Genomic DNA, 15,508 nt, shown 5'->3' with positions numbered 1-15,508 from the left:
CCGGGGCGCTGCGGGCGGGAGGTGCGGGGGCACCGGGCTGCGCGCCCGCGGGGCGGCGGGGCCGGCCGAGACCCCTCGCTGGGAGGAGGGAGCCGGAAACCTTCCAATCGCGGCGCTCCGGTTCGGAGATTGCTGTTGGTATTCACTTTAAAAGAGCTTGAATGGGACTTTTTTTTCCCCTTCCCCCCCCCCCTTTTTTTTTTTTTTTTTTTAAGCCAAAGCTTTGTTGTGCTAAACTAGTTGGACGAGTTAGGGTGTCGCTGCTCCCGATTGCTCTGGCCAATGGAACCCGATCCACCCTGCTGTGCGTAAGAGCGCAATTAAGGATTTAACCAAGCCTATGCTGCGCCCCAGCCAGCAGTCTGCCGGAGACAGACACAGCGCCGCAGCCTCCTCCCCCAGACATGTCTGCTTAGACCCGAGCAGCCCCAGCAGCCAGCCCCAGCCAGCCGCCGGCTCCGAGCTATGACAGGAGTATTTGACAGAAGGGTCCCCAACATCAGATCCGGCGACTTCCAGGCTCCTTTCCAGACGGCCGCAGCCATGCACCACCCGTCCCAGGAATCTCCCACTTTACCCGAGTCCTCGGCTACGGATTCCGACTACTACAGCCCGACGGGGGGAGCCCCGCACGGCTACTGCTCGCCTACCTCGGCTTCCTACGGCAAGGCGCTCAACCCTTACCAGTATCAGTACCACGGCATGAACGGATCTGCTGGGAACTATCCTGCCAAAGCCTATGCAGACTACAGCTACGCCAGCCCCTACCACCAGTACAGCGGGGCTTACAACCGCGTACAGAGCTCCGCCAGCCAGCCAGGTGAGAGCGGGGGGCCGGGGGCAGCGGGGAGCAGCCGCGGCGGTGGGGAGGCTGGGAGAGCCCCGGCAGAGCCCTGCACCGCGGAGTGCGGATGGGCAGCTTTCCCTGAACCACAGGGAAAAATTAAGAAGAAAATTTAAAAAAGTAAACGGGGGGGGGGGGGGGGTGGAAAAAAAAAAAGTTTAAAAAAAAAAAAAAGTGGAAAGCTGGTCTAGTTTTCCTGAGCAGCTCGCACGATCTAAAACAAGGCCCTAGGACTGGTGCTTTGGAGAGGCAAACGTCGGTCAGCAGCCCCCGGGCCCCCACGGCCGCCTCCCTCCTCCTACTCCCCGCAGGAAGAGGGGGGGAATAGCCGAGCCTTGTTGCGTGTCTCAAACTCAGGTTCGCGGTGGCAAAGAAAGTTTCCTTCCCCCTGTGCTGGGGGCGCGGGGGAGGAGACTGGGAGGGGGAGCCCAGCCGTGGCGGGACTGCGAAGCCGGAGGGGTTTTTACCAGAAAAAGACGCGGTTTTAGCGCTTTCCATTTACTTCTTTGTAAGCTGGGGGGGGGGGGGGGGGGGGGGGAGGGGAGCGGGGGAGGGTTAAAAAAAAAATAAAGCAAGCTCGTAGCCAAGCCAGGCGTCTGGGGCTTGGCTGGGACGAGTGCGGCTGCGGCGGCGCTTGGGGACACGCCGGCGGCGGCGGGGGGAAGGCGCGGGCGTACGGGGGCAGCGGTCGGTGCCCTGGGTAGGGCTGCGCTGCGGGCCGGCCTCTTCCCAGCAGGGCACCGATAACCCTCCCAATGCCCCTGGCGGGCGCGCATGCCCCGCGCGCCCTGCCGCGCCCGCGCAACGCTGCGCGCCCGGCGGGATGCCCGGGGCGGTGCGGGAGGCGGGGGGGCGGCCGAGGCCCGGCGCCGCGGGAGCGAGGCCCCCACCTCACCGCGGGGAGCCGGCGGAGGGTGCGCGGTGTCGCCGCCCGGGGGGGGCCGGGGGGACCCGTCGGGCCGGCGCCGCTGCCCGGCCCGGCCCGCGGGCGGGATGCCGGCGGCGCAGGCTGCGCGGCGCGGAGCGGAGCCGTACCCCGCGCCTTAACGTCTGCGTCTGTGTCTCTCTCCCGCCCTTGCGCCCGTGCAGAGAAGGAGGTGGCGGAGCCCGAGGTGAGGATGGTGAACGGCAAACCAAAGAAAGTGCGCAAACCCCGGACTATTTATTCCAGCTTTCAGCTGGCGGCGTTGCAGAGGAGGTTTCAGAAGACCCAGTACCTCGCCCTGCCCGAGCGGGCCGAGCTGGCCGCCTCCCTGGGGCTCACGCAGACACAGGTACCGCGATCGGCTCGGCTCGGCTCGGCTCGGCTCGGCTCGGCTCGGCTTGGCTCGGCTCGGCTCGGTTAGGCTCGGTTCGGCTGGCCTAAGCCGTGGCCGGCTCGGCCCGGCGGGGCGTTGAGCCCCGGGTCCCCCCGCGGCGCGGCGGGAAGGGCGAGATCGGGCCCCGCGGAGGGGCTGGGAGGGCAGCGGGGAACGGTCCCCCCGCAGCCGCGGAGCGCCGCTTTACCGGGCGGGCACTAATGGTGTCCGTTTCCCTCCCCCCTCCCTCTTTCCTCTCCTCTCCTCTCCTCCCACCCCCCTCCCAGGTGAAAATTTGGTTTCAGAATAAAAGATCCAAGATCAAGAAGATCATGAAGAACGGGGAGATGCCTCCGGAGCACAGCCCCAGCTCCAGCGACCCCATGGCCTGCAACTCTCCACAGTCGCCTGCGGTTTGGGAACCTCAGGGCTCATCCCGCTCCCTCAGCCACCATGCCCACGCACACGCTCACCCTCCAAACTCCAACCCGTCCCCTGCATCCAGCTACCTGGAGAGCTCCGCTTCCTGGTACCCCGCTGCCAACTCCATCACCTCCCACCTCCAGCCCCACAGCTCCCTACAGCACCCGTTAGCGCTGGCCTCTGGGACAATTTATTAGAGTCTGACCCTTATTTTATTTTTTAATATTTTTTTTGTTGTTGATCCTTGGACTCCTGTGTTTTACTGTTAAGGAATAATAACGAAAGGAATGCATATGGGGGATTTTTAAAAGGGAAAAGAAACAAAATTATTAAAATGTGTAAAGCTTGTGCATGTAACTTATTGCATTTCAAAGGAAACCCTTTTTTATACAATACGGACATTTTTTGGCTCAGCTGTGGACACTATCAATGGTGCCTTGAAATCTATGACCTCAACTTTTCCAGAGACTTTTTTTCAATGTTATTTTAACCCTGTAAATAATTGTAGATAGAGGAATTAAACTGTATATTCTGAATAAAATAAAATTATTTCGACCACGAGAAACGTTTCCAAATTACCCCTTCTTCTATTATTAAGATGGGAAAAAAATGCTAATTTGCTTGCAGAGAGCGACCGAGGACAGAGGGATTTTTGAGGGGCCCGATTCTCGGAGCTCCCATTCTGCCGCCGTGCGGTGCCGCGCCACCGCAGACCCGGGCGTGTCGGCAGGATCTGACCCTTGCAGGTCCCCACGGGCGAGCCGAGGGGCGGCGATGCTCTCTCCCCCGCTGGAAAAGGGGCTTTTGCAGGACCGCGTACACCTTGTCGCCCAGTGATTTAAGCTGAAGCGAAAGCTGCCCATCCTGACGCTAGAAAGCAAATCTCTCGCCTTAAGCCGCTCTGAATCCTTTCCTGAGAGCAATTAGCGTCGAGAGCCGCACACTCCACAGCCCATCAGTCGCCCGTGTGCGCTCGCCTAATTATACAAATTACGTTTCCGTCAAAGGGAGCCACTAAATGTGAGAAAAGGATGAAATAAGGGCCCCGCTCCCCTTGCCACTGTTAAAAGCCTGCAGCGGCTGCGGCTGAAGGAGGGACTTTGCGGAGGTACTTTTATTTTTTCTTTTTAATCTCTCTATCCACACGATTTAGGGGAAAAGAAGCCGGGCGGCGGAGCCACTGCTGTCGCTGCCCGGTGCCGGAGGCTCGGCTTGAGCGAGGTGGCCGGGGCCACGGGCGCGGCAGCACGCAGGGGCACGGACCCCTCTCCCGGCAGCACCCCCGGGCCCTCCCCGGCAGCACTCGGCCCGCGGGGCCCCCACGGCGGCGCCCGCTCCCGCCGGGGCCCCCCTCTCCGCGACCGCCCCGAGAGGAGCGGGGAGCCGCGCTGGGGATTCACGGCTGTGCGGGGTAAGGAAGCAGCACTGACCGTGCCACAGGCGTCGCTTGAAGGATCCCCCAGATAAAAAATGGGTCCCTGCCACCCGGGATGGTGGGAAGAGCGCTGGCAGAGCTGGGAGGCGAGGCCTGAAAAGGCACGCTCCTGCCCTGGGGCTTGCTTACCTGTCTCCAGCCTTCCTCCCCTGCCCTCCCCCGCCTGCCTTCTCCCTCCTGCCACGGTTTGTGCGTGAGGGTGAGTGCGTGTGGAGTGTGCGTGCGTTCTCCCCAAAGAGAGAAGCCCGGGGTTGCTGTTTTGTAACAGGTTTGGGGATTGGTAAATGGCTTGCAGTACAATAGACCAGTTTGTTCGGTAAAGCTGCTGCCTGCACGCCGGGGAGGGCTGCGTGGGTGCCGGAGAGAGGGCGGCGGGGGCCGCCGACGGCTGCCCACCCCTGCCCGCCGCCGGGCGGGCGCTGCCGGCTAGCGGGCCGCCCTGCCGCCGGTGCCCCGCCGCTCCCCGCGTCCTCTCCGCGGCCCTGGGGACCGGCTCCTGCTCATTGCACTCGTAAGGTTTCAGGGACTTCCCGTGACTCTGCTGAAAAGCTCGGCTTTGTCTCTTCTGATTTAACTTTCACCCCTTGAAAAAAACCAAAAAACACCACACCAAACAACAAACGACCTTTTAATTTTCTTCCGTTCTTTTCGTCGTTTCCCTCTAGACAAGCATTAATATTTTTTTTCCAACCTGAAGCAGGAGATTCTCCCCTCCCCGAGGCCCCTTCCCTTGCGGAAAGGCTGGGATGCGAGAGGTGGAAGTCTATTTCCCAGGTCGGTCCACCCACCCTTTTCTCTGAGGAGCTGCCGCGGGGCTGTTTGGTTACGGTAACCTGCCGGGGCCGGGAGGGCTCGGGCGGACAGCGCAGGAACAGCTGCGGGGAGGCGGGATGCCGGGCAGGGATGGGAATTTGCTCTGCCGGCGCTGGCCGGGCCACCTGGGCTTTAGCACGGCTCCCCTCGCCGAGCCAGCCGAGTCAGCTCGGCTCATTTCCGTGCCGGTCCCTCTCCCCGCTTAATTTCTCCTCCTCCCAGCTCGAGGTGGTAGTGGGCAGGTCGGGGAGAGCCCGGCATCCCTTCCTGGGAGAGGGAGGCCAGGCCCGATTAGGAAATGCCCCTCGTCGTGGCTCCGCGTCGCCGTGGCCCCGACCCCAATGCACACGCAGGGTCTACAGCCGCCCGCCCCTTCGTGAAAGCCCCAGGCCGAGGGGGATGCTCCTGTCCCTATACACACAGGCAGGCACTCCCCGGGGCTTCTCCTCGCCCAGGCGCACCCCCGGGGCTCCGGCGGCGGCCGCAGGGAACCTGGCTTGTCCGGGCCTACCCCCTTGCCTCCCGGGAAAGGGATGGGATCAACTGTCCTTTGTCTGACGCTGGGTCTGGACTCGGCGGATTGCTGGCTCGGGGCTTCAGCCCCCCGCTTCCCCTCCCTTCTCTTTTCCTGGCGGCCACTTCCATGTGGAGCCGGGGCAGCTCGGGGAGCCGAGGAGCCACATTCCTGTGGGTGCCGAGCGGCTCCAGGGCTGAGCCACAGGGCCTGACACACACACACAGACACACAGACAGACACACACCGAGCAGCCTGCAGCCCCAGCTGCCCCAGATCGAGAGCTCCTGACGCTGCCTGCAGCCCTGGGGCTCTCCCACCCGCAGCCGCTCCACGCCCCCACCCGCTGCGCTCGCCCCACGGTGGGGCGCGCACCCACAACACTCAGATACCCCCGCAGCTGACTGCCCGCCACCCCCACCTACGGACACCGGGGGACCACCTTCCCCAAGAGCACCCCGCTGCTCCCTGCCCGGGCACCTCCACATCGCTCGGCGGGGCAGCGCCTCCATCCCGGGGAGCGCAGCCTCCTCGCCAAGCGACTCGCTTTCCCTCCCCTTCCTCCCTGGGGAAAGGAAAAAAACCCACCCCCTCCAACCTGTCACCGCGTCAAGGCAGCCCGCTCGTCAAGCGTTGCTGTCGCCCTCTCGCTCCCCTCGGTGTCCCCCATAAATGCGTTCCCCCCGCGGCGCGCGCTGCCTGCGCGGGCCTCCGGGCGCTGCCCGCTCCGCCGCTGGCCGCGCTGCATCCCGAACCGGCATCGCACATGTGGCATCGATTAGAGATTTCTACCACGCAATTTTGCGACTGACAGGCTTTAGGTAGTTCGGCTGTGGATTACAGAAAGGAGAACTATTGCTTCGGGAAAGTTGGGGGGGGACGGGAAGGGAGGCGGGGGGGGGGGGGAGAAGCCCCTCTTCTTGCTTTCAGTCATTTGAGCGGTTGCCTGCAGTAACGCAATAACCTGTTTTATAGGTCAGACAAGAGCCGTGAAAGCAGGAACCGCGGAGTTTACATGAAGCCTCCCTCTCTCTCTCTCTCTCTCTCTCTTTAGGGAGAAACTGTGTTACATCAATTAAATGTTTCTGTTCTTTGTTCGGCGGTGCGTCTGCTTACCTGCCATTTGGGAGGATAAGCAATGGTTTATCTGCCTGGAACACAGACCCGATAAACCCCGCGCGCACCCACGTCCCGGGCATCTGTGTGCACACCTTCCACGGACACGACCTCCAAGGCCGCGGGAAGAACTCCCAGGCCCCCGCACCTCCTCACTGCCTTTTGGGAGAGGGCCAGGGGAGCCGGCACCGGCCAGAAGCTGCGGCGGATTCAGCACCTGGCAAGGAGGAGCCTGGGGATGGCTCCTCGCTCCGCTCCCGCTGCCGCCTGCCTCTCGGCAGTCCCGGGGAGGGTGCCCAAACCTCGGCCCGGGCTTTGCAGCAGGGGTCGGCGAGCTTCGCCGGGCCGGATCCTGACTTAGCTCCGTGCTGTGCAGGCAGTCCTCAGACTGGCCCTCCATCCCAGGAAATCTTTACAGTCTCCTCGATATGCACCATATACCGCATTTTATAGGGCTTTCGCCTCGCGGTATCTACTGAGCTTTCCTTTCCCTTTCTCGGCGTTATTTTTATTAATTCCCGTGTAGAAAAGCGCGCAGAGGAAGGCTACGGGCTGCAGGGCGCGGCTGCGGCCGGGGGAGGCCGGCACCCCCTGCCCATGGGGCCCGCCCCGGGCGCTGCCCCCCCGCACCCGGACCCTGCCGCTACCTGCCGCCGGGGCAGCCGCCCCGCTTTGATGATTCGGCCCATTAAAAATGAAGCGGGTTTGTGTATTTCGTGTCGAGGGTTAATAAAAGCTAATCAGGAGTCGCAAGCGAACTAGCCCAATGCGTTAACCTCGCTAGCTGCAGGTAGTCCTGTTAGCCAGGCTCTTTTGGTTAATTAATTACCATTGAGTCGGTTCTGTGATAATTTCCTTAAGGACCCCTGACGACTGGTCCAGCGGGTGCGCGGGAGCGCAAGAGGCCGCGGGGCCCGCAGCCCCCCGCGGAGGGGCCCCGGCCCCCGCACCCCGCGGCCCCCACGCTCCCCCGCCCGGTTACGAGGCTCCAGCGGCTTCTTGCCCGAAAGTGACGTTCAGTCACCTGAGAGGAGGCACACGGCAAGGGCGAGCCCGCTTTTGGGGAACGAGTGGGGAGCCCGGGGGTGCTTCGGGTACCGGTGACAGCCTGCCGGGAGGCGCCGAGCCGAGAGGCGGCCCGGTGAGGGAAGCATCAGCCCCTGCCTGCACATCAGGCTCGCGCTCGTCGGGATTTGGACACGTAGCGCTGCAGACCACTGATTTGCTATTTTCTTAATTCCCGCTCTTCTCATTCCCTATGAATCAAACAGTCTTTTGTCCTTCAGAGTTTGATTTGATCGCTACTGTTCACATTTCACTTTTGTATTTTTCTCTCCCTATACCATTACTCATTGAGTGCCCCGTGAAATTACAATCGTACATTTTCAACTCAGCAACCCATTTGCAGAGCAAAAATAGGGTCTAAATAATGGCTGAATTAGCCCTACTGGACAGTTTCAGATGTAACACTCTGTAATAATTATATTGCAGGCTGGATTAGGATGCTATTATCATAATCTGGACGTTTACAATTATCTGTAATTTGCAAAGATGCGCCAGGTCTTGATTACAGCAGTTTTTTTTTTTATCAAGCTAACCATCACTAAACAGTGACAGTAATAACAGCTAATTTTGCTGGCAATATAAGAGGTGCTGGGGTGTGCAAACAATTTCACACCTGGATGTGCTCACTCAACCAAGAATATAGAGAAAGAGCTTCTGCCCTGAGACTCAGAAAAATATTCTCCACTGCTTCTGTTCAGTATAGATTTCTAGACCCCGGTCCTTGCTTAGCAGATTTTCACAGGGGGTAAGTTTTGGGGCTCGCTTCGGTTTGGGGTCGGTTTGTCACCGCTTCGCGCCTTCCCCTTCGAGGCACGCTCCGTCTCTGCTCGTTCCCCCGCTTTAGCGGTCGCTCTTTGCACCGGCGGTTCCCCCCACCGGGCCGGACCCCGGCAGCCCCGCGCCCCCTTTCCTCCCGGTGCCGCCGGGGGCGCGGGGCGGGGGGGGCGGCGGGGGCCTCGCAGTGCTACCGGAGGGGCGGCGCGGGGCTCGGCGGCCGGCGGAGGAGCGGTGCGAACCCCGGCAGCCCGGCCCCGCAGCGGGGGGCGACAGCGCGCCTTTCCGCGGCTCTCCGCGGCGCGCAGCCTGCGGCCCCGGGGCGGCGGAGCCCGGCGGCGGGCGGGCGGCGGCGGGGCGGCGGAGCGGCGGCAGGTCTGGCGGGCGGCGCGAGGAGCTGCCGCCGCTCCATCCATAGATGACGCTGTTTCACGAGAGTCTCCCGGGGCGGCCGCCGCGGGAGTGGGAGCCAGCGCTGCCATCGCTCCCAGCCTGCTCCCGGGAAGGCCTGCCTCTCCCACCTTCTCCCTCTCTATTAAGCTAATCGGGCTTTTTTAATTATTATTGTCATCGTTTATTTGTTTGCTGGCTCGCTTGTTGCCTGGGTTTTATTAAAGCCTATCTGAGAAATCACCCGTGGGGGAGGAGGGCACGACGCACCGAGAGGCTTTCCGCGCCGGCACCCACGCTGGCACCGGCGAGGCGTGCGGGCGAGGACGAGCCCCCCGAAAGCCCACGAGAAGCAGCGAGAGCCCCGCTCCCACGCCACCCTCCCGCCCGGGCCCGTCAGCAGGGGGGGGGACACCGCCTGCCGCCATCCCCACTCGGGGGATGCAGCGAAAGGGTTAAGGCTGCTGGGGAAGCCAGGGGGGCCGGGGCCCGCCGGGCCGGGCCGGGCCGGGCCGGGCCGGGCCGGGGTCCCCGCTCTGCGGGACTCGCTGCTCGGGGCACCCGCCGCCCTCCCGCGGGGTGACCCGCACGGGGCCATCCCGGGGGTGCCGGGCTGGGGTTCTGAGAGATGCACACACTCGCTCAGACAGACACACGCACGCACACACACAAATGCTGTTGGTTTAAATGTACGGTAGCTTTCTCTCCAGTGTCATTTGAATAATTCAGTGAGCCCCACTACCAGCTGTACTTCTGAAGCCTCTTCCATTCTTTTCAGCATTATAATTTTGGTTAATTTTCAATTTTAGGCCCTACGTCTCTGCAATTTGTGTATGAATAACAGAATAATTTTCCTCTTTTGTTTCGCCTTTCCTGTTCCTGAATCTAAATAAAGATGGCTTTTTAGTATTAAAAGTGGAAGAAAATTACAGGTAATTATCTTTGACGGTAAAAACGCTGTAATCAGCGGGCTACATGAAAAATTACTCTAATTATGGCTGCATTTAAGAGAATGGAAAAAAACCTTCTTGTGGATAAAAACCTTAAATTGTCCCCAATGTCTGCTTCAAATTGGATGGCACTGCAGCTGGAGGCTTTGTTCAGAATTGATCCTGGGGAGCTCTGAACCCAAAGTTTCACAGTGGGAAGGGGAAAAAAAGAAAAGAAAACATTTTTCCTAATGTAACAATACGAATGGTAGAAAATGACAAGACTGATCGGTTTTAAACCACTCTGAAGACTGACTGAGCGTGGAAGTTGCTCAAAAAAAAACAAAAAAACACCCCCCAAAAAACTGGTATATTGGTAAGTAGTCTTTGCTTTGTGTCTAATTATAGTGACTGTCCTTTTGCACGACTGTGTGTAGCTGTCATTATATGGAGCACTCTGAGGATCTCTATTGACTTCTGATAAATGGCTCAGTGGTTTCAAGGTTCATAATTTGAAGGATGCCCAGGTCTCTAGCCATTAATTCTCGCAGTATGGGGCACCCAGCTTGGATGAGGAAAGGGCTTTTCATTGTCAGTAGTTGTGCTTTCCACAAGCTGGTGAGGCTGGAGCTAGCTGGACAGCGTGTTGTGTGCCTGGGCACCTCTCAGGGCTTTGCAAAACATTCCTCAGCTTGCATTGTCTGCTCTTTAAAAACAAAGGAGGGCGCCTCCTTTCTTAATAATTTGGAGTCCCCAACCTTTGGGAAGAAAGGCAGGTCTCTGAGCTTTGCTCGGCGAGAAAGCTCAGCTCAGCTGAGCAGCGGAGCAGTGAAATCGCAGCAGAAATGGCCGGGTGATTAGCAACTTCTTCTAGGCTTATCTTTGCGGTCTCGGTATCTCCTGTCTCAGTCGCAGCCTTCAAACTAACCGAACCACCAGCTTACACCCCCCCACCCCCCCACCTCCCTCCGCCTTTCCTGTCTTTGCTCGCAGATAGCTGTTCAGGTAGCGGTGTCTGTGCGCGCAGCAAGCGGGGGACAGCGCCCAGCTGCCCGGCTGAGCCGGGGGGCAGGTCGGGGGCAGGGGGGGTCCGCTAAGGCGGGGAGAAATAGGAGCCAGGCGGGCGTTTTGTGGCTTTTACTCTATATATGAAAGAAGACAAAAACATACAAAGTATATGTACAACTAAAATTCAACAATATATACAGAAAGGTTGCTCGGGGGAAAGGTCCCTCTCGCTCGGTGGGTGAGGCTGCCGCCGGGCAGCGCCGACCCTCCCATCCCCAGACCGCGGCGGCGGGGGTTGCCGGGGACCCCTCGCTGTGTCCGGCGCCTCCGGGAGCCCGGGCGGCGGTGCGGGAGCGGGTGCGGGCGCGGGCGTGTGCGGGCGAGGGGGCTCTTCGCGGGAGAGACGGTGGTATCTTCTGAGCCGCAGCCCATTGCATTTTGAGAAAGCATGCAGGTTTTGCTTCGTGGTAATGTTCTAATCTTACAGTATATTTTCATTTTTCAACCAGTTCTCCTTTTTTCCCCTCTTCAATGTTTTCTTTAATTCCCTTCTTCTCGCTTTTTTTTTTTTTTCCCCCAGTCCGGATTTGGTGAATAAAAATGAAGGAGCTTTGACTAGTCTCTCTTTCATCATGTACTGTCTTTAGCTCATTAAACAAGTAAAAACGGCTGCCATGGTAGATTCAGGTTCTTCTTGTGGGCAAAGTCTGTAAAAAGTTTGTTTTGACGTATACTCCACAGAGAAAGAGGCTGGTGCCTTGGAGTCCAAAGGAAAATATCCTAAAGAGAAGTGTCTTCTGTGCGCCAGAATGAAAATTGTGTCTTTCTGTTCAAGATCAATCGCTGAGGTTACTTTAAAAAAAAATAAAATAAAATAAAGCCACTCTGTCTCTTTGCCGCATCTACAAGTTCACACAGAGCCTGTTAGCTGGCACGGCTTGGCAAAGCAGGGGAACTTCTTGCCATGTCGAGATGAGGCGTTCTTGGGAGATTATTTCTCTTGGACAATTCACATCATTTGTGGTCTCTGCATTGTGTCTTGATGTGGAGAAGAATACCAGTGAGAATAGCCAGGCATGTAGCTGTTGGGAGGCATATTGACTCCCTTGGCAGAAGCTGAAACGTCCCAGACTGGAGGCAGAGCCGGAGAGCGAGGGGAGAGGGCAGCGGAGCCAGGCAGAGGGTCGCTCTCGTGGGGGTTGCTGCCCTGCTTCAGCAGCTTCTTGAATTTGGAGCGCTTATTCTGAAACCAGATCTTCACCTGTAAACCAAAACGCAGCAGATATTAGGCTGCCGTCAGTACCCAGGGCACGGCAGGGGAGACCCCAGAGGCCGTGGGTTTGCTCTGGAGAAGGTCTCCAGAGCCCCACGCCAGCCGGGGATGGGGAGAGGGGAGGAAGGGGTAAGTACTGCTCCTCTTGGGCTCTGAACGAAGCTGAAGAGAACAGGAGAGGCAGAGCGGAGCTGAAAAGCAAGAGGGATGTAGGTTTTAACTTGGCACGTTGTTTTCCCCGGGCAGGCCGGATTGATCGAGCTGAAACAGCACATACTCCGAGCTCTCCTGCTTTAATGCCTCATTCAGAATTTTGGAGGTCATTTGATCATTTGGGCAAACTGTTGTCAAACACGGGCAATCATATGATTTTGTGCCAGGAGACAGGAGCCAATAGACAAAGGGCATCTTACAAAAGAAATTGTGCATCTGAAAACATGCACGATCAAATGGTCCTTGCTGATGTGACGAGGAGGAGGCACAATGGAATGGAGATTGTGGCTTTACTTTTAAAGTTGTTTTTAAAGAAAGGAAAATTCTCTTTGCTCCACGAGTAACTGGCTTTCAAGATTACTTTGGGTCTCATCCTGCTCCTAATCCAGCAGAACTCCCTAGGAGGGAGTCTGCACGTGATGAGGTGTGCAAGGATCGGGCTCACTCTGGCAGATGAGAATTACTATAGGAATTATATCTATGTAAGACATATATACACACATATTTCTCAAAAATAGTCAGACAAAGAAAACAACTCCCACATGTGTGTTTGACCTTGCAAACTTTGCAGATGTAATCTTAGGGCATAAGCAGGGCTGCTTGTCTAGTTGCCTGATCAGGATTGGGCCCCTAAATCTATGCATGCGAGACAGAAAGCGAGACAGCAGTGAGACAGAGCATGCATGCTAAGGATACTAAAATCCCATTTGTAAAACCATCAGGTCCATTCCCATCATTAATGTTTGCTGTGTATTTAAAAATCACTGGCTGGAAGCGACTGCTATCAATGGCAATGATAAAATCCTGAAGTTATTTGTTAAGCTCATAAATTCACATGATTACATTTTACCCAAATTGATCACATCTATCCATGTACTTTTCTGCAAACCCCAGCCTGGGAAGCCTGTAATGCCTCATGTGTCTTTCAAGCTTAAATTAGCAGAATGGCACAGCTACTCCAACCACACTTAACTATGGCTTAACCTGCTGTAATTTTGTACACGGCTGTCTTTGATCTTCAGATCTATTATCACCTTTCGTACATTTTGCCCAAGGGTAACCACTGCATTTGCGTTAGTCATCCAGGGTGAATTTACTATTGATTTTACAGGTATTTCCTAACGTGTTCCTGCTTCCCCTCTGCCTATAGGTTGCTAGGAGGCAGCTTGGCTTTGCTTTTAGCTCTACTTCAGGCCCAGCGATTCCTTGCCTTTGTTCTGTTCTCCTTTTCTCAGCTGGACAATTGCATCTCGGTGCTGGAATTAGTCGAAAATACAGGCAATTTTAATATGTTATGTATGGCATCAAAAGGGAGCGTTTGCTAGCCAGGCGGCTGAGAGAAGGGCGCATTCAGTCGCTTCTGTGGCAGGCTGGTCCCTCTGTCGTGCCTTAGATAAGTCCTATCACACAGAGATGGGGACCGTGTGCGTTACCTTTTCTACCGTTCCCGTACAGAGAGGCCAAAACGTTTAGGGAGCATCGTACTTTCCTTGGCCTTTATTGCTCGAGCAGGATTTCAGTGATCTGGGATTCCCAGTAATTACCTGTGTCTGGGTAAGTCCTAATGAAGCTGCCAGTTCAGCTCTCTCTGGAAGTGCCAGGTACTGAGTCTGCTGAAAGCGATGGTTTAACGCCTGGAGTTGTAGACTAGAGTAAATGGTTCGAGGCTTCCGAATCTTTTTCCCTTTTCCATTGAATCTGATTTCACCGTTTTCAATCACTGTGGTTTTTTGCTGATCTGCAAGCAAAACAGCACAGCTGAAGCATCACCCTCCTGAGCTATGTAACGCGGGCGCTCCGGCTGCCGCGGATCCCGGCACCGCAGCAGCTCGCCCCGCCGCTCGGCACACCGCGGGCGCGCAGGCTCCGGCTCGTACCGGCAACAGCTGCGGGGGGGCTACCCGGAGAAAACACAGCTGTCCGGGCACGGTGGGCACGCTGCCTTTCCCCCCGGGGGGCGGTGGAAATAATGACATAAAAAAAAAAAAAAAAAAGGCAAATAGAGTGCAGCGCTGGCTTGGTGAAGGGATGCCCGGTTCCAGCGCCATCCGGGTTTTACCCGGCGAATTGACTTCGCGTCGTCAGCTCGGTGGTCAGTGAATCACCAGTCCGAGACTTTTAACAATGCTTTCCCCCCCCCGCCCCCCCGCCGTGCCCCTCCGGATGGATATGTACAAATGAGCGGCTCCCTGCAAAAAAATACATAAATCAGCCGGCCCCCGAGCGGAATGCGACCCGCTCGCCTGGAAACTTTCACTCCTCAGGTGTTAGCAGGAATTTTGCCTAAAGCCGGTCCCGCCGTAACAAAGGAGTGCCGAGCGCAGCCCCCTGCCCGCCGGCCTCGGGGCGAGCGGGGAGGCGCCGGTGGCCAGCGCCGCGGTACCGCCGGCAGCCGCCACCGGCGGGGGGGAGCGCGGCGGCCCCGCCGCCCGGTACCGCGGCAGTAGGCCCGCGGAGGGGCCGCAGGAACGAGCAACCCCCCCCCCCCCCGTGTCTCGCCGCCGCCCCGCGCACCCCGGGGCCGGCATCTCCCGGGGCAGGAGCGGGGGGCTCGGCGGGGGTCGTTGTGCAGCTGCCCGGGGGTGGCCGGGGAGAGGCCCGGGGACGGAGGGAGCCGGGGGGAGACGCTGGCAGCGGGTTGGGGAAGCGGCGCCGGCTCACCTGCATCGTCCGCCCGCGTCTGGCTGGCCGCGCTGCTGTTGTGGTAGGACTGGAGGTAAGGGCTGTGCTGCGAGTGGCTCACGTAGGGGTAGGCGGCCAGCGAGCGGTGGTTGTAGGAGCCGGCGCTGCCGGAGTAGGGCGAGCTGTGGTGGTGATGCTGGTGGTGCGGGTGCGAGCCGGCGGCGGAGTGCAGGCAGTGCAGCGGGTAGTGGGCGCCGGCCATGGCCGGCGAGCTCTGCTGGGAGTGGGGCGGCGGCGGCGGCTGCGGCGGCGGCGGCTGCTGCTGCCCGAACTCCATGAAGGCGGATTTGGAGGAGTCTTGCGCGTCCAGCCCGTCAGCCATCGTAGTCATGGTCATCATCAAAGTTTGGGAGGGAGAGCGCGGCGCTCCCCGGCTCGCCCCCCGCGCTCTGCCTCCTCTCTGCCCAGCCACCGCCGCTCCCCTTACCCGCCGCGGCACCGCTGGAGAGGCGGCGGTGATTTAATTTAATTTCTTTTCTTTTTTTTTTTTTTTCTTTTCCGCCTTTTTTTTTTCCTTCCCCCCCCCCTCCTCTCCAAGGAGCCGTTGTGCGAGGGGCCTCGTTCACTGAGGGAGGGGAGGAAGGGGAGGGCGGTGTGCGGGGTGTGTGGAGGGGGAGGGCGGGCTACTCCCGGCGCTTTTTTGCGCCGCTCTTTTCCTTCATCCCCCCGGCGCGTGGGGTGGGTTTTTTTTTTTTTTTCTTGGGGGGGGGGGGGAGGGGGCCCAGGAGCGG

The 15,508-nt window shown here is 58.6% G+C and overlaps 2 protein-coding genes across 2 annotated transcripts; one reads left to right on the top strand and one right to left on the bottom strand.

The window, feature by feature from the left end:
- Positions 1 to 287: 287 nt before the first annotated feature.
- On the top strand, positions 288 to 3,119 carry DLX5 (distal-less homeobox 5). The gene is made up of 3 exons (XM_055708975.1): positions 288 to 820; positions 1,934 to 2,118; positions 2,430 to 3,119. The coding sequence occupies exons 1-3, from the start codon at positions 466 to 468 to the stop codon at positions 2,760 to 2,762; spliced, it is 873 nt and encodes a 290-aa protein (XP_055564950.1). The 5' UTR covers positions 288 to 465; the 3' UTR covers positions 2,763 to 3,119.
- A 7,916-nt stretch (positions 3,120 to 11,035) lies between these two features.
- Positions 11,036 to 15,136, bottom strand: DLX6 (distal-less homeobox 6). The gene is made up of 3 exons (XM_055709351.1): positions 14,750 to 15,136; positions 13,640 to 13,838; positions 11,036 to 11,870 (listed from the first exon to the last, which is right to left on the bottom strand). Exons 1-3 carry the CDS (start codon positions 15,115 to 15,117, stop codon positions 11,619 to 11,621), a joined length of 819 nt encoding a protein of 272 aa, XP_055565326.1. The 5' UTR covers positions 15,118 to 15,136; the 3' UTR covers positions 11,036 to 11,618.
- Positions 15,137 to 15,508: the final 372 nt, after the last annotated feature.

The sequence above is a fragment of the Falco cherrug genome, chromosome 4, assembly GCF_023634085.1.
Source record: "Falco cherrug isolate bFalChe1 chromosome 4, bFalChe1.pri, whole genome shotgun sequence".
NCBI lineage: Eukaryota > Metazoa > Chordata > Aves > Falconiformes > Falconidae > Falco > Falco cherrug.
The sequence above is the reverse complement of the archived record's forward strand: the minus strand, read 5'-3'. Positions and strand labels throughout refer to the sequence as shown.

What these genes read in the sequence shown, in the direction of transcription:
- DLX6 (XM_055709351.1), bottom strand. Translation starts at nt 15,117, where the DNA reads ATGATGACCATGACTACGATGGCTGACGGGCTGGACGCGCAAGACTCC. An exon ending in GCGGACGATGCAGGTGAGCC is followed by an intron (nt 13,839 to 14,749) that starts GGCGCCGCTTCC and finishes TGCTGTTTTGCT; the next exon opens with TGCAGATCAGCAAAAAACCA. An exon ending in TAGGACTTACCCAGACACAG is followed by an intron (nt 11,871 to 13,639) that starts GTAATTACTGGG and finishes TTTGGTTTACAG; the next exon opens with GTGAAGATCTGGTTTCAGAA.
- DLX5 (XM_055708975.1), top strand. Translation starts at nt 466, where the DNA reads ATGACAGGAGTATTTGACAGAAGGGTCCCCAACATCAGATCCGGCGAC. An exon ending in GAGCTCCGCCAGCCAGCCAG is followed by an intron (nt 821 to 1,933) that starts GTGAGAGCGGGG and finishes GCGCCCGTGCAG; the next exon opens with AGAAGGAGGTGGCGGAGCCC. An exon ending in TGGGGCTCACGCAGACACAG is followed by an intron (nt 2,119 to 2,429) that starts GTACCGCGATCG and finishes CCCCCCTCCCAG; the next exon opens with GTGAAAATTTGGTTTCAGAA.